Raw genomic sequence first — 20,439 nt, forward strand, 5'->3', positions numbered from 1 at the left:
GGGCAGGAGCGGAGCTCAGTTACAATCCGGGCAGGAGCGGAGCTCAGTCTCAGTCCGGGCAGGAGCGGAGCTCAGTCTCAGTCCGGGCAGGAGCGGTGCTCAGTCTCAGTCCGGGCAGGATCGGTGCTCAGTCTCAGTCCGGGCAGGAGCGGAGCTCAGTCTCAGTCCGGGCAGGAGCGGAGCTCAGTCTCAGTCCGGGCAGGAGCGGAGCTCAGTCTCAGTCCGGGCAGGAGCGGAGCTCAGTCTCAGTCCGGGCAGGAGCGGAGCTCAGTCTCAGTCCGGGCAGGAGCTGAGCCCAGTCTCAGTCCGGGCAGGAGCAGAGCTCAGTCTCAGTCCGGGCAGGAACGGAGCTCAGTCTCAGTCCGGGCAGGAGCGGAGCTCAGTCCGGGCAGGAGCGGAGCTCAGTCTCAGTCCAGGCAGAAGCGGAGCTCAGTCTCAGTCCGGGCAGGAACGGAGCTCAGTCTCAGTCCGGGCAGGAACAGAGCTCAGTCTCAGTCCGGGCAGGAGCAGAGCTCAGTCTCAGTCCGGGCAGGAGCAGAGCTCAGTCTCAGTCCGGGCAGGAACGGAGCTCAGTCTTAGTCCGGGCAGGAGCGGAGCTCAGTCCGGGCAGGAGCGGAGCTCAGTCTCAGTCCAGGCAGGAGCGGAGCTCAGTCTCAGTCCGGGCAGGAACGGAGCTCAGTCTCAGTCCGGGCAGGAACAGAGCTCAGTCTCAGTCCGGGCAGGAGCGGAGCTCAGTATCAGTCCGGGCAGGAGCGGAGCTCAGTCTCAGTCCGGGCAGGAGCGGAGCTCAGTCTCAGTCCGGGCAGGAGCGGAGCTCAGTCTCAGTCCAGGCAGGAGCGGAGCTCAGTCTCAGTCCGGGCAGGAGCGGAGCTCAGTCTCAGTCCGGGCAGGAGCGGAGCTCAGTCTCAGTCCGGGCAGGTTCGGAGCTCAGTCTAAGTCCGGGCAGGAGCGGAGCTCAGTCTCAGTCCGGGCAGGTTCGGAGCTCAGTCTAAGTCCGGGCAGGAGGGGAGCTCATTGTCTGTCCAGGAAGGAGCGGAGCTCAGTCTCAGTCGGGCAGGAGCGGAGCTCAGTAGCACGGTAGCATTGTGGATAGCACAATTGCTTCACCGATCCATGGTCCCAGGTTCGATTCCGGCTTGGGTCATTGTCTGTGCGGAGTCTGCACGTCCTCTCCGTGTCTGCGTGGGTTTCCTCCGGGTGCTCCGGTTTCCTCCCACAGTCCAAAGATGTGCGGGTTAGGTGAATTGGCTAATGATAAATTGCCCTTAATGTCCAAATTGCCCTTGGTGTTGGGTGGAGGTGTTGAGTTTGGGTAGGGTGCTCTTTCCAAGAGCTGGTGCAGACTCAAAGGGCCGAATGGCCTCCTTCTGCACTGTAAATTCAATGATAATCTATGATTAATCTAGGACAAAGGTTCGGCACAACATCGTGGGCCGAAGGGCCTGTTCTGTGCTGTATTTTCTATGTTCTATGTTCAGTCTCAGTCCAGGCAGGAGCGGAGCTCAGTCTCAGTCCGGGCAGGAACGGAGCTCAGTCTCAGTCCGGGCAGGAACGGAGCTCAGTCTCAGTCCGCGCAGGAGCGGAGCTCAGTCTCAGTCCGCGCAGGAGCGGAGCTCAGTCTCAGTCCGCGCAGGAGCGGAGCTCAGTCTCAGTCCGCGCAGGAGCGGAGTTCAGTCTCAGTCCGGGCAGGAGCGGAGCTCAGTCTCTGTCCGGGCAGGAGCGGAGCTCAGTCTCAGTCCGGGCAGGAGCGGAGCTCAGTCTCAGTCCGGGCAGGAGCGGAGCTCAGTCTCAGTCCGGGCAGGAGCGGAGCTCAGTCTCAGTCCGGGCAGGAGCGGAGCTCAGTCTCAGTCCGGGCAGGAGCGGAGCTCAGTCTCAGTCCTGGCGGGTTCGGAGCTCAGTCTAAGTCCGGGCAGGAGCGGAGCTCAGTCTCAGTCCGGGCAGGAACGGAGCTCAGTCGGGCAGGAGCAGAGCTCAGTTTCAGTCCGGGCAGGAGCGGAGCTCAGTCTCAGTCCTGGCAGGAGCGGAGCTCAGTCTCAGTCCTGGCAGGAGCGGAGCTCAGTCTCAGTCCGGGCAGGAGCGGAGCGCAGTCTCAGTCCCGGCAGGAGCGGAGCTCAGTCTCAGTCCCGGCAGGAGCGGAGCTCAGTCTCAGTCGGGCAGGAGCGGAGCTCAGTCTCAGTCCGGGAAGGAGCGGAGCTCAGTCTCAGTCCGGGAAGGAGCGGAGCTCAGTCTCAGTCCGGGAAGGAGCGGAGCTCAGTCTCAGTCGGGCAGGAGCGGAGCTCAGTAGCACGGTAGCATTGTGGATAGCACAATTGCTTCACAGATCCATGGTCCCAGGTTCGATTCAGGCTTGGGTCATTGTCTGTGCGGAGTCTGCACGTCCTCCCCGTGTCTGCGTGGGTTTCCTCCGGGTGCTCCGGTTTCCTCCCACAGTCCAAAGATGTGCGGGTCAGGTGAATTGGCTAATGATAAATTGCCCTTAATGTCCAAATTGCCCTTGGTGTTGGGTAGAGGTGTTGAGTTTGGGTAGGGTGCTCTTTCCAAGAGCTGGTGCAGACTCAAAGGGCCGAATGTCCTCCTTCTGCACTGTAAATTCAATGATAATCTATGATTAATCTAGGACAAAGGTTCGGCACAACATCGTGGGCCGAAGGGCCTGTTCTGTGCTGTATTTTCTATGTTCTATGTTCTATGTTCAGTCTCAGTCCGGGTAGGAGCGGAGCTCAGTCTCAGTCCCGGCAGGAGCGGAGCTCAGTCTCAGTCCGGGCAGAAGCGGAGCTCAGTCTCAGTCCGGGCAGGAGCGGAGCTCAGTCTCAGTCCGGGCAGGAACGGAGCTCAGTCCGGACAGGAGCGGAGCTCAGTCTCAGTCCGGGTAGGAACGGAGCTCAGTCCGGACAGGAGCGGAGCTCAGTCTCAGTCCGGGCAGGAGCGGTGCTCAGTCTCAGTCCGGGCAGGAGCGGAGCTCAGTCTCAGTCCGGGCAGGAGCAGAGCTCAGTCTCAGTCCGGGCAGGAGCGGAGCTCAGTCGGGCAGGAGCGGAGCTCAGTCACAATCCGGGCAGGAGCGGAGCTCAGTCTCAGTCCGGGCAGGAGCGGAGCTCAGTCTCAGTCGGGGCAGGAGCGGAGCTCAGTCTCAGTCGGGGCAGGAGCGGAGCTCAGTCTCAGTCCGGGCAGGAACGGAGCTGAGTCTCAGTCCAGGCAGGAGCGGAGCTCAGTTTCTGTCCGGGCAGGAGCGGAGCTCAGTCTCAATCCGGGCAGGAGCGGAGCTCTGTCTCAGTCCGGGCAGGAGCGGAGCTCAGTCTCAGACTCAGTCCGGGCAGGAGCGGAGCTCAGCCTGAGTCCAGGCAGGAGCGGAGCTCAGTCTCAGTCCGGGCAGGAGCAGAGCTCAGTCTCAGTCCGGGCAGGAGCGGAGCTCAGTATCAGTCCGGGCAGGAGCGGAGCTCAGTCTCAGTCCGGGCAGGAGGGGAGATCAGTCTCAGTCCGGGCAGGAACGGAGCTCAGTCGGTGCAGGAGCAGAGCTCAGTTTCAGTCCGGGCAGGAGCGGAGCTCAGTCTCAGTCCTGGCAGGAGCGGAGCTCAGTCTCAGTCCTGGCAGGAGCGGAGCTCAGTCTCAGTCCGGGCAGGAGCGGAGCTCAGTCTCAGTCCCGGCAGGAGCGGAGCTCAGTCTCAGTCCCGGCAGGAGCGGAGCTCAGTCTCAGTCGGGCAGGAGCGGAGCTCAGTCTCAGTCCGGGAAGGAGCGGAGCTCAGTCTGAGTCCGGGCAGGAGCGGAGCTCAGTCTCAGTCCGGGCAGGAGGGGAGCTCAGTCTCAGTCCGGGCAGGAGTGGAGCTCAGTCTCAGTCCGGGCAGGAGCGGAGCTCAGTCTCAGTCCGGGCAGGAGCGGAGCTCAGTCTCAGTCCGGGCAGGAGCGGAGCTCAGTCTCAGTCCGGGCAGGAGCGGAGCTCAGCCTCAGTCCGGGCAGGAGCGGAGCTCAGCCTCAGTCCGGGCAGGAGCGGAGCTCAGTCTCAGTCGGGGCAGGAGCGGAGCTCAGTCTCAGTCCGGGCAGGAGCGGAGCTCAGTCTCAGTTCGGGCAGGAACGGAGCTCAGTCTCAGTCCGGGCAGGAGCGGAGCTCAGTTTCTGTCCGGGCAGGGGCGGAGCTCAGTCCGGCCAGGAGCTGAGCTCAGTCTCAGTCCGGGCAGGAGCGGAGCTCAGTCTCAGTCCGGGCAGGAGCGGAGCTCAGCCTCAGTCCGGGCAGGAGCGGAGCTCAGCCTCAGTCCGGGCAGGAGCGGAGCTCAGCCTCAGTCCGGGCAGGAGCGGAGCTCAGCCTCAGTCGGGGCAGGAGCGGAGCTCAGTCTCAGTCGGGGCAGGAGCGGAGCTCAGTCTCAGTCCAGGCAGGAGTGGAACTCAGACTCAGTCCGTGAAGGAGCGGAGCTCAGTCTCAGTCCGGGCAGGAGCGAAGCTCAGTTACAATCCGGGCAGGAGCGGAGCTCAGTCTCAGTCTCAGTCCGGGCAGGAGCGAAGCTCAGTTACAATCCGGGCAGGAGCAGAGCTCAGTCTCAGTCTCAGTCCTAGCAGGAGCGGAGCTCAGTATCAGTCCGGGCAGGAGCGGAGCTCAGTCTCAGTCCGGGCAGGAGCGGAGCTCAGTCTGAGTCCGGGCAGGAGCGGAGCTCAGTCTCAGTCCGGGCAGGAGCGGAGCTCAGTCTCAGTCCGGGCAGGAGCGGAGCTCAGTCTCAGTCCGGGCAGGAGCGGAGCTCAGTCTCAGTCCGGGCAGGAGCGGAGCTCAGTCTCAGTCCAGGCAGGAGCGGAGCTCAGTCTCAGTCCGGGCAGGAGCGGAGCTCAGCCTCAGTCCGGGCAGGAGCGGAGCTCAGCCTCAGTCCGGGCAGGAGCGGAGCTCAGTCTCAGTCGGGGCAGGAGCGGAGCTCAGTCTCAGTCCGGGCAGGAGCGGAGCTCAGTCTCAGTTCGGGCAGGAACGGAGCTCAGTCTCAGTCCGGGCAGGAGCGGAGCTCAGTTTCTGTCCGGGCAGGGGCGGAGCTCAGTCCGGCCAGGAGCTGAGCTCAGTCTCAGTCCGGGCAGGAGCGGAGCTCAGTCTCAGTCCGGGCAGGAGCGGAGCTCAGCCTCAGTCCGGGCAGGAGCGGAGCTCAGCCTCAGTCCGGGCAGGAGCGGAGCTCAGCCTCAGTCCGGGCAGGAGCGGAGCTCAGCCTCAGTCGGGGCAGGAGCGGAGCTCAGTCTCAGTCGGGGCAGGAGCGGAGCTCAGTCTCAGTCCAGGCAGGAGTGGAACTCAGACTCAGTCCGTGAAGGAGCGGAGCTCAGTCTCAGTCCGGGCAGGAGCGAAGCTCAGTTACAATCCGGGCAGGAGCGGAGCTCAGTCTCAGTCTCAGTCCGGGCAGGAGCGAAGCTCAGTTACAATCCGGGCAGGAGCAGAGCTCAGTCTCAGTCTCAGTCCTAGCAGGAGCGGAGCTCAGTATCAGTCCGGGCAGGAGCGGAGCTCAGTCTCAGTCCGGGCAGGAGCGGAGCTCAGTCTCAGTCCCGGCAGGAGCGGAGCTCAGTCTCAGTCCCGGCAGGAGCGGAGCTCAGTCTCAGTCCCGGCAGGAGCGGAGCTCAGTCTCAGTCCCGGCAGGAGCGGAGCTCAGTCTCAGTCGGGCAGGAGCGGAGCTCAGTCTCAGTCCGGGAAGGAGCGGAGCTCAGTCTCAGTCCGGGAAGGAGCGGAGCTCAGTCTCAGTCCGGGAAGGAGCGGAGCTCAGTAGCACGGTAGCATTGTGGATAGCACAATTGCTTCACAGATCCATGGTCCCAGGTTCGATTCAGGCTTGGGTCATTGTCTGTGCGGAGTCTGCACGTCCTCCCCGTGTCTGCGTGGGTTTCCTCCGGGTGCTCCGGTTTCCTCCCACAGTCCAAAGATGTGCGGGTTAGGTGAATTGGCTAATGATAAATTGCCCTTAATGTCCAAATTGCCCTTGGTGTTGGGTGGAGGTGTTGAGTTTGGGTAGGGTGCTCTTTCCAAGAGCTGGTGCAGACTCAAAGGGCCGAATGTCCTCCTTCTGCACTGTAAATTCAATGATAATCTATGATTAATCTAGGACAAAGGTTCGGCACAACATCGTGGGCCGAAGGGCCTGTTCTGTGCTGTATTTTCTATGTTCTATGTTCTATGTTCAGTCTCAGTCCGGGTAGGAGCGGAGCTCAGCCTCAGTCCGGGCAGGAGCGGAGCTCAGCCTCAGTCGGGGCAGGAGCGGAGCTCAGTCTCAGTCGGGGCAGGAGCGGAGCTCAGTCTCAGTCCAGGCAGGAGTGGAACTCAGACTCAGTCCGTGAAGGAGCGGAGCTCAGTCTCAGTCCGGGCAGGAGCGAAGCTCAGTTACAATCCGGGCAGGAGCGGAGCTCAGTCTCAGTCTCAGTCCGGGCAGGAACGGAGCTCAGTCTCAGTCCAGGCAGGAGCAGAGCTCAGTTTCTGTCCGGGCAGGAGCGGAGCTCAGTCTCAATCCGGGCAGGAGCGGAGCTCTGTCTCAGTCCGGGCAGGAGCGGAGCTCAGTCTCAGACTCAGTCCGGGCAGGAGCGGAGCTCAGCCTGAGTCCAGGCAGGAGCGGAGCTCAGTCTCAGTCCGGGCAGGAGCGGAGCTCAGTCTCAGTCCGGGCAGGAGCGGAGCTCAGTATCAGTCCAGGCAGGAGCGGAGCTCAGTCTCAGTCCGGGCAGGAGGGGAGATCAGTCTCAGTCCGGGCAGGAGCGGAGCTCAGTCTCAGCAGGAGCGGAGCTCAGTCTCAGTCCGGGCAGGAGCGGAGCTCAGTCTCAGTCCGGGCAGGAGCGGAGCTCAGTCTCAGTCCGGGCAGGAGCGGAGCTCAGTCTCAGTCCGGGCAGGAGCGGAGCTCAGTCTCAGTCCGGGCAGGAGCGGAGCTCAGTCTCAGTCCGGGCAGGAGCGGAGCTCAGTCTCAGTCCGGGCAGGAGCGGAGCTCAGTCTCAGTCCGGGCAGGAGCGGAGCTCAGTCTCAGTCCGGGCAGGAGCGGAGCTCAGTCTCAGTCCGGGCAGGAGCGGAGCTCAGTCTCAGTCCGGGCAGGAGCGGAGCTCAGTCTCAGTCCGGGCAGGAGCGGAGCTCAGTCTCAGTCCGGGCAGGAGCGGAGCTCAGTCTCAGTCCGGGCAGGAGCGGAGCTCAGTCTCAGTCCGGGCAGGAGCGGAGCTCAGTCTCAGTCCGGGCAGGAGCGGAGCTCAGTCTCAGTCCGGGCAGGAGCGGAGCTCAGTCTCAGTCCGGGCAGGAGCGGAGCTCAGTCTCAGTCCGGGCAGGAGCGGAGCTCAGTCTCAGTCCAGGCAGGAGCGGAGCTCAGTCTCAGTCCGGGCAGGAGCGGAGCTCAGCCTCAGTCCGGGCAGGAGCGGAGCTCAGCCTCAGTCCGGGCAGGAGCGGAGCTCAGTCTCAGTCGGGTCAGGAGTGGAGCTCAGTCTCAGTCCGGGCAGGAGCGGAGCTCAGTCTCAGTTCGGGCAGGAACGGAGCTCAGTCTCAGTCCGGGCAGGAGCGGAGCTCAGTTTCTGTCCGGGCAGGGGCGGAGCTCAGTCCGGCCAGGAGCTGAGCTCAGTCTCAGTCCGGGCAGGAGCGGAGCTCAGTCTCAGTCCGGGCAGGAGCGGAGCTCAGCCTCAGTCCGGGCAGGAGCGGAGCTCAGCCTCAGTCCGGGCAGGAGCGGAGCTCAGCCTCAGTCCGGGCAGGAGCGGAGCTCAGCCTCAGTCCGGGCAGGAGCGGAGCTCAGCCTCAGTCCGGGCAGGAGCGGAGCTCAGCCTCAGTCCGGGCAGGAGCGGAGCTCAGTCTCAGTCGGGGCAGGAGCGGAGCTCAGTCTCAGTCCGGGCAGGAGCGGAGCTCAGTCTCAGTTCGGGCAGGAACGGAGCTCAGTCTCAGTCCGGGCAGGAGCGGAGCTCAGTTTCTGTCCGGGCAGGGGCGGAGCTCAGTCCGGCCAGGAGCTGAGCTCAGTCTCAGTCCGGGCAGGAGCGGAGCTCAGTCTCAGTCCGGGCAGGAGCGGAGCTCAGTCTCAGTCCGGGCAGGAGCGGAGCTCAGCCTCAGTCCGGGCAGGAGCGGAGCTCAGCCTCAGTCCGGGCAGGAGCGGAGCTCAGCCTCAGTCCGGGCAGGAGCGGAGCTCAGCCTCAGTCGGGGCAGGAGCGGAACTCAGTCTCAGTCGGGGCAGGAGCGGAGCTCAGTCTCAGTCCAGGCAGGAGTGGAACTCAGACTCAGTCCGTGAAGGAGCGGAGCTCAGTCTCAGTCCGGGCAGGAGCGGAGCTCAGTCTCAGTCTCAGTCCGGGCAGGAGCGAAGCTCAGTTACAATCCAGGCAGGAGCAGAGCTCAGTCTCAGTCTCAGTCCTAGCAGGAGCGGAGCTCAGTATCAGTCCCGGCAGGAGCGGAGCTCAGTCTCAGTCCCGGCAGGAGCGGAGCTCAGTCTCAGTCGGGCAGGAGCGGAGCTCAGTCTCAGTCCGGGAAGGAGCGGAGCTCAGTCTCAGTCCGGGAAGGAGCAGAGCTCAGTCTCAGTCGGGCAGGAGCGGAGCTCAGTAGCACGGTAGCATTGTGGATAGCACAATTGCTTCACAGATCCATGGTCCCAGGTTCGATTCAGGCTTGGGTCATTGTCTGTGCGGAGTCTGCACGTCCTCCCCGTGTCTGCGTGGGTTTCCTCCGGGTGCTCCGGTTTCCTCCCACAGTCCAAAGATGTGCGGGTTAGGTGAATTGGCTAATGATAAATTGCCCTTAATGTCCAAATTGCCCTTGGTGTTGGGTGGAGGTGTTGAGTTTGGGTAGGGTGCTCTTTCCAAGAGCTGGTGCAGACTCAAAGGGCCGAATGTCCTCCTTCTGCACTGTAAATTCAATGATAATCTATGATTAATCTAGGACAAAGGTTCGGCACAACATCGTGGGCCGAAGGGCCTGTTCTGTGCTGTATTTTCTATGTTCTATGTTCTATGTTCAGTCTCAGTCCGGGTAGGAGCGGAGCTCAGTCTCAGTCCCGGCAGGAGCGGAGCTCAGTCTCAGTCCGGGCAGAAGCGGAGCTCAGTCTCAGTCCGGGCAGGAGCGGAGCTCAGTCTCAGTCCGGGCAGGAACGGAGCTCAGTCCGGACAGGAGCGGAGCTCAGTCTCAGTCCGGGCAGGAACGGAGCTCAGTCCGGACAGGAGCGGAGCTCAGTCTCAGTCCGGGCAGGAGCGGTGCTCAGTCTCAGTCCGGGCAGGAGTGGAGCTCAGTCTCAGTCCGGGCAGGAGCAGAGCTCAGTCTCAGTCCGGGCAGGAGCGGAGCTCAGTCGGGCAGGAGCGGAGCTCAGTCACAATCCGGGCAGGAGCGGAGCTCAGTCTCAGTCCGGGCAGGAGCGGAGCTCAGTCTCAGTCCGGGCAGGAGCGGAGCTCAGTCTCAGTCTCAGTCCGGGCAGGAGCGGAGCTCAGTCTCAGTCGGGGCAGGAGCGGAGCTCAGTCTCAGTCGGGGCAGGAGCGGAGCTCAGTCTCAGTCCGGGCAGGAACGGAGCTCAGTCTCAGTCCAGGCAGGAGCGGAGCTCAGTTTCTGTCCGGGCAGGAGCGGAGCTCAGTCTCAATCCGGGCAGGAGCGGAGCTCTGTCTCAGTCCGGGGAGGAGGGGAGATCAGTCTCAGTCCGGGCAGGAGCGGAGCTCAGTCTCAGCAGGAGCGGAGCTCAGTCTCAGTCCGGGCAGGAGCGGAGCTCAGTCTCAGTCCGGGCAGGAGCGGAGCTCAGTCTCAGTCCGGGCAGGAGCGGAGCTCAGTCTCAGTCCGGGCAGGAGCGGAGCTCAGTCTCAGTCCGGGCAGGAGCGGAGCTCAGTCTCAGTCCGGGCAGGAGCGGAGCTCAGTCTCAGTCCGGGCAGGAGCGGAGCTCAGTCTCAGTCCGGGCAGGAGCGGAGCTCAGTCTAAGTCCGGGCAGGAGCGGAGCTCAGTCTCAGTCCGGGCAGGAGCGGAGCTCAGTCTCAGTCCGGGCAGGAGCGGAGCTCAGTCTCAGTCCGGGCAGGAGCGGAGCTCAGTCTCAGTCCGGGCAGGAGCGGAGCTCAGTCTCAGTCCGGGCAGGAGCGGAGCTCAGTCTCAGTCCGGGCAGGAGCGGAGCTCAGCCTCAGTCCGGGCAGGAGCGGAGCTCAGCCTCAGTCCGGGCAGGAGCGGAGCTCAGCCTCAGTCCGGGCAGGAGCGGAGCTCAGTCTCAGTCGGGTCAGGAGCGGAGCTCAGTCTCAGTCCGGGCAGGAGCGGAGCTCAGTCTCAGTTCGGGCAGGAACGGAGCTCAGTCTCAGTCCGGGCAGGAGCGGAGCTCAGTTTCTGTCCGGGCAGGGGCGGAGCTCAGTCCGGCCAGGAGCTGAGCTCAGTCTCAGTCCGGGCAGGAGCGGAGCTCAGTCTCAGTCCGGGCAGGAGCGGAGCTCAGTCTCAGTCCGGGCAGGAGCGGAGCTCAGCCTCAGTCCGGGCAGGAGCGGAGCTCAGCCTCAGTCCGGGCAGGAGCGGAGCTCAGCCTCAGTCCGGGCAGGAGCGGAGCTCAGCCTCAGTCGGGGCAGGAGCGGAGCTCAGTCTCAGTCGGGGCAGGAGCGGAGCTCAGTCTCAGTCCAGGCAGGAGTGGAACTCAGACTCAGTCCGTGAAGGAGCGGAGCTCAGTCTCAGTCCGGGCAGGAGCGAAGCTCAGTTACAATCCGGGCAGGAGCAGAGCTCAGTCTCAGTCTCAGTCCTAGCAGGAGCGGAGCTCAGTATCAGTCCGGGCAGGAGCGGAGCTCAGTCTCAGTCCTGGCAGGAGCGGAGCTCAGTCTCAGTCCGGGCAGGAGCGGAGCTCAGACTCAGTCCGGGCAGGAGCGGAGCTCAGTCTCAGTCCGGGCAGGAGCGGAGCTCAGTCTCAGTCCGGGCAGGAGCGGAGCTCAGTCTCAGTCCGGGCAGGAGCGGAGCTCAGTCTCAGTCCAGGCAGGAGCGGAGCTCAGTCTCAGTCCGGGCAGGAGCGGAGCTCAGCCTCAGTCCGGGCAGGAGCGGAGCTCAGCCTCAGTCCGGGCAGGAGCGGAGCTCAGTCTCAGTCGGGGCAGGAGCGGAGCTCAGTCTCAGTCCGGGCAGGAGCGGAGCTCAGTCTCAGTCGGGCAGGAGCGGAGCTCAGTCTCAGTCCGGGAAGGAGCGGAGCTCAGTCTCAGTCCGGGAAGGAGCGGAGCTCAGTCTCAGTCCGGGAAGGAGCGGAGCTCAGTCTCAGTCGGGCAGGAGCGGAGCTCAGTAGCACGGTAGCATTGTGGATAGCACAATTGCTTCACAGATCCATGGTCCCAGGTTCGATTCAGGCTTGGGTCATTGTCTGTGCGGACTCTGCACGTCCTCCCCGTGTCTGCGTGGGTTTCCTCCGGGTGCTCCGGTTTCCTCCCACAGTCCAAAGATGTGCGGGTTAGGTGAATTGGCTAATGATAAATTGCCCTTAATGTCCAAATTGCCCTTGGTGTTGGGTGGAGGTGTTGAGTTTGGGTAGGGTGCTCTTTCCAAGAGCTGGTGCAGACTCAAAGGGCCGAATGTCCTCCTTCTGCACTGTAAATTCAATGATAATCTATGATTAATCTAGGACAAAGGTTCGGCACAACATCGTGGGCCGAAGGGCCTGTTCTGTGCTGTATTTTCTATGTTCTATGTTCTATGTTCAGTCTCAGTCCGGGTAGGAGCGGAGCTCAGTCTCGGTCCCGGCAGGAGCGGAGCTCAGTCTCAGTCCGGGCAGGAGCGGAGCTCAGTCTCAGTCCGGGCAGGAGCGGAGCTCAGTCTCAGTCCGGGCAGGAACGGAGCTCAGTCCGGACAGGAGCGGAGCTCAGTCTCAGTCCGGGTAGGAACGGAGCTCAGTCCAGACAGGAGCGGAGCTCAGTCTCAGTCCGGGCAGGAGCGGTGCTCAGTCTCAGTCCGGGCAGGAGTGGAGCTCAGTCTCAGTCCGGGCAGGAGCAGAGCTCAGTCTCAGTCCGGGCAGGAGCGGAGCTCAGTCTCAGTCCGGGCAGGAGCGGAGCTCAGTCTCAGTCTCAGTCCGGGCAGGAGCGGAGCTCAGTCTCAGTCGGGGCAGGAGCGGAGCTCAGTCTCAGTCGGGGCAGGAGCAGAGCTCAGTCTCAGTCCGGGCAGGAACGGAGCTCAGTCTCAGTCCAGGCAGGCGCGGAGCTCAGTTTCTGTCCGGGCAGGAGCGGAGCTCAGTCTCAATCCGGGCAGGAGCGGAGCTCTGTCTCAGTCCGGGCAGGAGCGGAGCTCAGTCTCAGACTCTGTCCGGGCAGGAGCAGAGCTCAGCCTGAGTCCAGGCAGGAGCGGAGCTCAGTCTCAGTCCGGGCAGGAGCGGAGCTCAGTCTCAGTCCGGGCAGGAGCGGAGCTCAGTATCAGTCCGGGCAGGAGCGGAGCTCAGTCTCAGTGCGGGCAGGAGGGGAGATCAGTCTCAGTCCGGGCAGGAGCGGAGCTCAGTCTCAGCAGGAGCGGAGCTCAGTCTCAGTCCGGGCAGGAGGGGAGCTCAGTCTCAGTCCGGGCAGGAGCGGAGCTCAGTCTCAGTCCGGGCAGGAGCGGAGCTCAGTCTCAGTCCGGGCAGGAGCCGAGCTCAGTCTCAGTCCGGGCAGGAGCGGAGCTCAGTCTCAGTCCGGGCAGGAGCGGAGCTCAGTCTCAGTCCGGGCAGGAGCGGAGCTCAGTCTCAGTCCGGGCAGGAGCGGAGCTCAGTCTCAGTCCGGGCAGGAGCGGAGCTCAGTCTCAGTCCGGGCAGGAGCGGAGCTCAGTCTCAGTCCGGGCAGGAGCGGAGCTCAGTCTCAGTCCGGGCAGGAGCGGAGCTCAGTCTCAGTCCGGGCAGGAGCGGAGCTCAGTCTCAGTCCGGGCAGGAGCGGAGCTCAGTCTCAGTCCGGGCAGGAGCGGAGCTCAGTCTCAGTCCGGGCAGGAGCGGAGCTCAGTCTCAGTCCGGGCAGGAGCGGAGCTCAGTCTCAGTCCGGGCAGGAGCAGAGCTCAGCCTCAGTCCGGGCAGGAGCGGAGCTCAGCCTCAGTCCGGGCAGGAGCGGAGCTCAGTCTCAGTCCGGGCAGGAGCGGAGCTCAGCCTCAGTCAGGGCAGGAGCGGAGCTCAGTCTCAGTCGGGGCAGGAGCGGAGCTCAGTCTCAGTCCGGGCAGGAGCGGAGCTCAGTCTCAGTTCGGGCAGGAACGGAGCTCAGTCTCAGTCCGGGCAGGAGCGGAGCTCAGTTTCTGTCCGGGCAGGGGCGGAGCTCAGTCCGGCCAGGAGCTGAGCTCAGTCTCAGTCCGGGCAGGAGCGGAGCTCAGTCTCAGTACGGGCAGGAGCGGAGCTCAGCCTCAGTCCGGGCAGGAGCGGAGCTCAGCCTCAGTCCGGGCAGGAGCGGAGCTCAGCCTCAGTCCGGGCAGGAGCGGAGCTCAGCCTCAGTCCGGGCAGGAGCGGAGCTCAGCCTCAGTCGGGGCAGGAGCGGAGCTCAGTCTCAGTCGGGGCAGGAGCGGAGCTCAGTCTCAGTCCAGGCAGGAGTGGAACTCAGACTCAGTCCGTGAAGGAGCGGAGCTCAGTCTCAGTCCGGGCAGGAGCGAAGCTCAGTTACAATCCGGGCAGGAGCGGAGCTCAGTCTCAGTCTCAGTCCGGGCAGGAGCGAAGCTCAGTTACAATCCGGGCAGGAGCAGAGCTCAGTCTCAGTCTCAGTCCTAGCAGGAGCGGAGCTCAGTATCAGTCCGGGCAGGAGCGGAGCTCAGTCTCAGTCCGGGCAGGAGCGGAGCTCAGTCTCAGTCCGGGCAGGAGCGAAGCTCAGTCTCAGTCTGGGCATGAGCGGAGTTCTGTCTCAGTCCGGGCAGGAGCGAAGCTCAGTCTCAGTCCGGGCATGAGCGGAGCTCAGTCTCAGTCTGGGCAGGAGCGGAGTTCAGTCTCAGTCCGGGCAGGAGCGGAGCGGAGTTTCATAAACACAAAGGTCTGATTCCGGTTCTCATTGACTTCGCTGTCAGCGTCACAGCGAAGGAGCCGTGAGTTTAAAAAGTGTTTATTTTTAGAGGATGGGATTAACTGAGAAACAACACAAATAATTGAAAGACAGGGTCAGTGGAATAAAGTGATATAAGTAAAAATAGGGGAGTAAAGTTGGCATAAGGGAGGTAAGTAAATAGTATTCTTATATAGCTTAGTCTTTGGTAAACAAGGAGTAATTGCGGGGTTTAAGGGTATTCACGGCAGGAGAGCTCGCACCCGTGATTTGCTCCTCCTATGCTGTGTGGCCAATCACGGAAGCTTCAGTTGTCTGATGACCATGTGTGCAGCAAGTGTGTCCAGCTGCAGCCTCTGGCTAACCATGTTTGGGAGCTGGAGCTGAGGATGGATTCACGGTGGAGCATCCGCGACACTGAGCAGATCGTGGATAACACGTTCAGTGAGGTGGTCACACCGCAGGTGAGGATTGAACAGGCAGGAAGGGCGGAGTGACAACCAAGGATAGTAGAGGAAGGCAGGTAGTGCAGTAGTCCCCTGTGACCATCCCCCTTTCTAGCAGATAGACCGTTTTGGATACTGTTGGGGAGATGACTGTCGGGGAAAGCAATGGCAGCCAACTCCATGGCACCGTGGGTGGGTCTGCTGCACAAGAGGGGAGGGGAGAGAATGTCAGGACTATTGTGGTCGGGGATTCAATTGTTAAGGGGAACAGACAGGCTACAAAAGAGACTCCAGAATGGTGTGTAACCTCCCTGCTGCCAGGGTCAGGGATGTCACTGAACAGCTGCTGGGCATCCTGAAGAAGGAGAGCAAAGAGATTAATATTGCGGTACACATTGGTACCAACTATATAGGCAAAAAAAGGAATGAGGCAAGCAGAAGTTAGGGAGCTAGGATGTAGATTAAAAAAACGGACCCTGAAGGTAGTAATCTCTGGATTACTTCCGGTGCCATGTGCTAGTGAGTATAGAAATTGGAGGTTGGTCCAGATGAATGTGTGGCTGGAGAGATGGTGCAGGAGGGAGGGTTTTAGACTTGTGGGACATTGGGACCATTTTGGGGGAAGATGGGACCTGTACAAGGCGGGCGGTTTGCACCCGAACCGTAATAGGACCAGTGTCCTTGCAGGAAGGGTTGCTAGTGCTGTTGGGGAGGGTTTAAACTGACTCGACAGGGGACTGGGATCCTGAGAGAAGGTTCAGCAGGGATAGATGCACAGCCAGAATTAGAGGAGTCAACAAGTGAGTCAGGAAGGCATCGAATGTCCAGACCAGTTAAATCACAAAGCAGTTTGGTAGATTGGTATTTATTTTAAAGCAAGGAGTCTGACGAACAAGGCAGATGAGTTGAGGGCACAAATTAAAACATCTGATGTCATTGCTGTCACTGAGACATGATTGAGAGAGGGGCAGGATTGGCAGCTCAATATTCCAGGATACAGGATCTTCAGGCGAGATGGGGAAGGAGGTAAAAGAGGAGGAGCTGTCGCAATTTTGGTCAAGGAATCAATTACAGCAATAATGACGGACGACATCTTAGAAAGCAACTGAACCATTGGGGTAGAACTTAAAAACCAAAAATGGACTAATCACATTTCTGGGAGTGTTCTGTAGGCCCCTAACAGTCTGGGAGAAATAGAAGAGCAGATCTGTAGGCAAATTTCAGAGAAGTGTAAGAGTGGGGATTTTAACTTCCCCGATATTAACTGGGGATAGTCAGAGTGTGAATGGTTTAGAAGGAGAAGAATTCTTAAAACACATCCAGGAGAACTTTTTAAGCCACTGGTTGAAGTATCAGTGGGGGAGCATTTTGCAGACAGTGATCATAACTCCATTAGATTCAAGATTGTGATGGAAAAGGATAAGGATGGGCCTGAGATCAAAGTTCCAAACTGGGGGAAGGCCGATTTTAATAAGATCAGATATGATTTGGTCAGAGTGGACTGGGAGCAGACACTTTTAGGTAAATCTGTGACAGAACAGTGGGACGTATTCAGGAAGGAAATGGGGAGAGTACAGGGTCAACATGTTCCAATCAGGAAAAAGGGTGGGACCAAGAAATCCAGTGAATCCTGGATATCAAAGGAAAAACAGCATTGGATAAGGAGAAAGAGGGAAGCTTATGACAGATGGAATTCAATCCGAACAAATGCGAGGTAATGCATTTTGGGAGATCAAATTCAGGTGCAAATTATACAGTAAATGGCAGAACCCTTGGGAGCATTGAAATACAGAGATCTGGACGTTCAGGTCCATAGTTCCATGAAAGTGGCAATGCAGATGGATAAGGTGGTCAAGAAGGCATACCGCATGCTTACCTTCATCGGACGGGCCATTGAATACAAGAGTTGGCAGGTCATGCTACCGTTGTACAAAACTTTACTTCGGCCACATTTGGAATATTGCGTGCAGTTCTGGTCGCCACACTACCAGAAGGACATGGATGCTTTGGAGAGAGTGCAAAGAAGGGTTACCAGGACGTTGCCTGGTCTGAAGTGTGTCAGCTATAAAGACAGGTTGAATCAACTTGGATTGTTTTCGTTGGAAAGACGGAGGCTGAGGGGAGACCTGATTGAGGTCTACAAAATTATGAGTTATATAGACAGGGTGAACAGTCAGAAGTTTTTTCCAAGGGTGGAAGACTCCATTACAAGGGGCACAGGTTCAAGGTGAGGGGGAGAAAGTTTAAAGGAGATGTTCAGGGAAAGTTTTTCAAGCAGAGGGTGGTGGGTGCCTGGAACGCATTGCCAATGGAGACCACCACGGAGGATGTATCTTGATAGACACATGAATGGGCGGGGAATGGAGGGATACAGACTGTTTGGGTGATAAGTAGTAGGTTTAAATAAGGAATGTGGATCGGCACAGGCTCGGTGGGCCGAAGGGCCTCTTGCTATGCTGCAACGTTCTTTGTTCTTCTTTGTCTATATTGAGGGCTCAAAACAGCAGAAGCCCCAGAGGCGGAGTTCAAGACTATAATCTTCAGACTTGACTATGCTTGCAATCATATCATTCGCAAATTTTGAAAACATGAACACCACAGTTGAGGTCATTAATATAGATCAGGAAGAGCAAGGGCCCCAACACTGACCCCTGGGAAACTCCAGTACAAAACCACCCTCCAATCTGAAAATAATTATTTATCACAATCGTGGTTTTCTGTCACTCAGCCGCTTTCTCACCCAGTGGAAACTAACCCATTCTGTCCAGACTAACCCATTCTGTCCAGACTAACCCATTCTGTCCAGACTAACCCATTCTGTCCAGACTAACCCATTCTGTCCAGACTAACCCATTCTGTCCAGACTAACCCATTCTGTCCAGACTAACCCATTCTGTCCAGACTAACCTATTCTGTCCAGACTTTGATGTTGGGTTGTCCTCGTGTTCAAAAAAGAAAGTCAAGTCAAGTCAGTGACTGCCCGTGAGTCAGCCAAACATCAGCTGTGGGGAAAGTTCCAGAAATTATAATCTATGGCAAAACTAATTGTCCCTTGTAAGAGCAGTCATTAATAGAGAGCCACACGGGTAAAATGGTGAGAGATAAACTTGATTGAGTTTTTTCAATGGAAATGCAGAGAGGGAAGGATAGTGAGGGGGGAAAGAGAGATAAGGCAGAGGAGAAATGGAACGTTAGACAGGGGATGTTGGCAGCAGTAAAGAAGCTGATCACCTTTATGAAGGCTGTGTTCTTGTATATCTTGAATGGGAACCCCACCAACTTGAGTTTTTTAACGATTGTTACAGATTTATCGAGATCCAGCACCACACCTGTCGCCGCTATCCTGAAACCTTTCTGCAAAAATAAAGCCGACAGTTACTCTGAAGAACTCCACTGTTCCTGTAGAATCCCTGTAATGCAGGAGGAGGCCATTCGGCCTATCAAGCCCGCACCTGCCCTCCAAAAGAGCACCCCACCAAGACCCATTCCTCCGCCCTCTCCCTGTAACCTACCAACCCGGCACATGTTTCGACAGTAAGGGGCAATTTAGCGTGGCCAACCCACCCAACCTGCACAAAGACCGGAGCACCTGGAGGAAACCCACGCAGACACGGGGAGAAAGTGCAAACTCCACAAGACAGTCACCCAAGGCGGGAATCGAAACCTGGGTCCCTGGCGCTGTGAGGCAACAGTGCTAACCACTGTGGCACCATGCCGCCCTTATCTAGGATGAAGATGTAAGAAAGAAGGGTCGTCACTGAGGAGTAGAATCATAGAGTTTACAGTGCAAGAGGCCATTTGGCCCATCGAGTCTGCACCGGCCCTTACAAAGAGCACCCTACTGAAGCCCACGTATCTACCCTATCCCCGTAACTTAACATTTTTTTTTGGACACTAAGGGCAATTTAGCATGGCCAATCCACCTAACAAGCACATCTTTGGACCGTGGGAGGAAACCGGAGCACCCGGAGGAATTCCACGCAGACACGGGGAGAACGTGCAGACTCCGCAGACAGTGACCCAGCCGGGAATCGAACCTGGGACCCTGGAGCTATGAAGCAACTGTGCTAACCACTGTGCTACCGTCCTGCCCAAGAATGTTGTAAGGGGAAGGAGAAGAACAGTCAGTGTTAGACGTTTAGCTGCTGTAGCATAAAGAGTCAAAGGTTCTGCTGCTTTTCCACAAAACACCTTTAATTTCCTTCAACAGACTTTGGACAAAAAACTAACATCACATCACCTGACCCAAGCGCCACCTGAAGCCCCTTCACATATCAGTGTCAATTATTGGATGCTTAACATAAATGAGACAACTAATTGGAATGTCTCGTAACCCATACTTAACAGTCTCCCCTTCCTTGGAGGAAAAAAAATAATTAGGTGAAACAAAGTTACAAGAAACTCAAAAACACGCAATTTCCCCCCTTCTTTTTTTTTCATTTTTGGAAGCAAAGAGCAGTCACAGAAACAGCGCCCCTCTTCAACAATATCCAAAATTTTCTGTGAACCATCCCCTCTTTTTGTAAAACAGTCTGACAATTGCTAGTAGAACAAAGAACAAAGAAAATTACAGCGACTGTCGACCCATTTAATTTTTGCTATCTCCCCTCTGTCCAGCATCTGCTTCAAACTTGCGATGTCTATCCTTAACCTTTTTTCATTGACACTTTTTGTAGAGCGCACATTTTCCCACAGGGATTTATTGTCAATGTGACATTCAATCGGTATATTTCCCAAATCCCCATATCCCAAAATTTCTGAGATATATAAACGGCCATATCCGCCGCCTCTACAAATCTGGTCGAAGCCAAACTGCTTTCGCCCACTCTCCTTATTTTCTTTGTTTCCCACACAAGCGGGCAACAGTTCCCCAAAAGGAAAATTATAAATCCTCCTGCGCTTGAAACCCCATCACATACATTTGCGTAGGACGCATCCCTATAAACTATGAGTTTCAAGTGCCTAAGGTCACGTAAAACCGGGAACCTCAAAACACACTCCTGCATTTTTAGTTTGGCCAAACGCTTTATTTGTTCTTATTATGTCTTCCACTTTGGGATCATTCATTTTTGTACTCAACTCTAAGACATCAAAACTCATGTGCGGTCTAGTCTGTCTACCTAACCAATTCAGTTGCCCAATTAAACTTTGCAGTTGCTCATTTTCCATCTTTATAGAACATAGAACAATGCAGCGCAGTACAGGCCCTTCGGCCCACGATGTTGCACCGAAACAAAAGCCATCTAACCTACACTATGCCATTATCATCCATATGCTTATCCAATAAACTTTTAAATGCCCTCAATGTTGGCGAGTTCACTACTGTAGCAGGTAGGGCATTCCACGGCCTCACTACTCTTTGCGTAAAGAACCTACCTCTGTCCTATATCTATGACCCCTCAGTTTAAAGTTATGTCCCCTCGTGCCAGCCATATCCATCCGCGGGAGAAGGCTCTCACTGTCCACCCTATCCAACCCCCTGATCATTTTGTATGCCTCTATTAAGTCTCCTCTTAACCTTCTTCTCCCAACGAAAACAACCTCAAGTCCATCAGCCTTTCCTCATAAGATTTTCCCTCCATACCAGGCAACATCCTGGTAAATCTCCTCTGCACCCGCTCCAAAGCCTCCACGTCCTTCCTATAATGCGGTGACCAGAACTGTACGCAATACTCCAAATGCGGCCGTACCAAAGTTCTGTACAGCTGCGACATGACCTCCCGACTCCGGAACTCAATCCCTCTACCAATAAAGGCCAACACTCCATAGGCCTTCTTCACAACCCTATCAACCTGGGTGGCAACTTTCAGGGATCTATGTACATGGACACCTAGATCCCTCTGCTCAGCCACACTTTCAAGAACTTTACCATTAGCCAAATATTCCGCATTCCTGTTATTCCTTCCAAAGTGAATCACCTCACACTTCTCTACATTAAACTCCATTTGCCACCCCTCAGCCCAGCTCTGCAGCTTATCTATATCCCTCTGTAACCTGCTACATCCTTCCACACTATCGACAACACCACCGACTTTAGTATCGTCTGCAAATTTACTCACCCACCCTTCTGCGCCTTCCTCTAGGTCACTGATAAAAATGACAAACAGCAACGGCCCCAGAACCTTGTGGTACTCCACTTGTGACTGTACTCCATTCTGAACATTTCCCA

At 58.0% G+C, this 20,439-nt stretch overlaps 1 protein-coding gene across 1 annotated transcript in view; it reads right to left on the reverse strand.

Moving 5' to 3' along the window:
- Window positions 1-20,439, reverse strand: part of LOC140405557 (ribosome biogenesis protein BMS1 homolog) — a gene marked incomplete at its 5' end in the record, with an annotated part of 196,965 nt that overhangs the window by 75,435 nt on the left and 101,091 nt on the right. Inside the window, one exon of the mRNA XM_072494117.1 lies at window positions 17,502-17,624. Coding sequence (XP_072350218.1) covers window positions 17,502-17,624 — 123 coding nt within the window. The remainder of the gene's footprint in view (window positions 1-17,501; window positions 17,625-20,439) is intronic.

This window comes from Scyliorhinus torazame, unplaced genomic scaffold (genome assembly GCF_047496885.1).
Source record: "Scyliorhinus torazame isolate Kashiwa2021f unplaced genomic scaffold, sScyTor2.1 scaffold_57, whole genome shotgun sequence".
Taxonomy (NCBI): domain Eukaryota; kingdom Metazoa; phylum Chordata; class Chondrichthyes; order Carcharhiniformes; family Scyliorhinidae; genus Scyliorhinus; species Scyliorhinus torazame.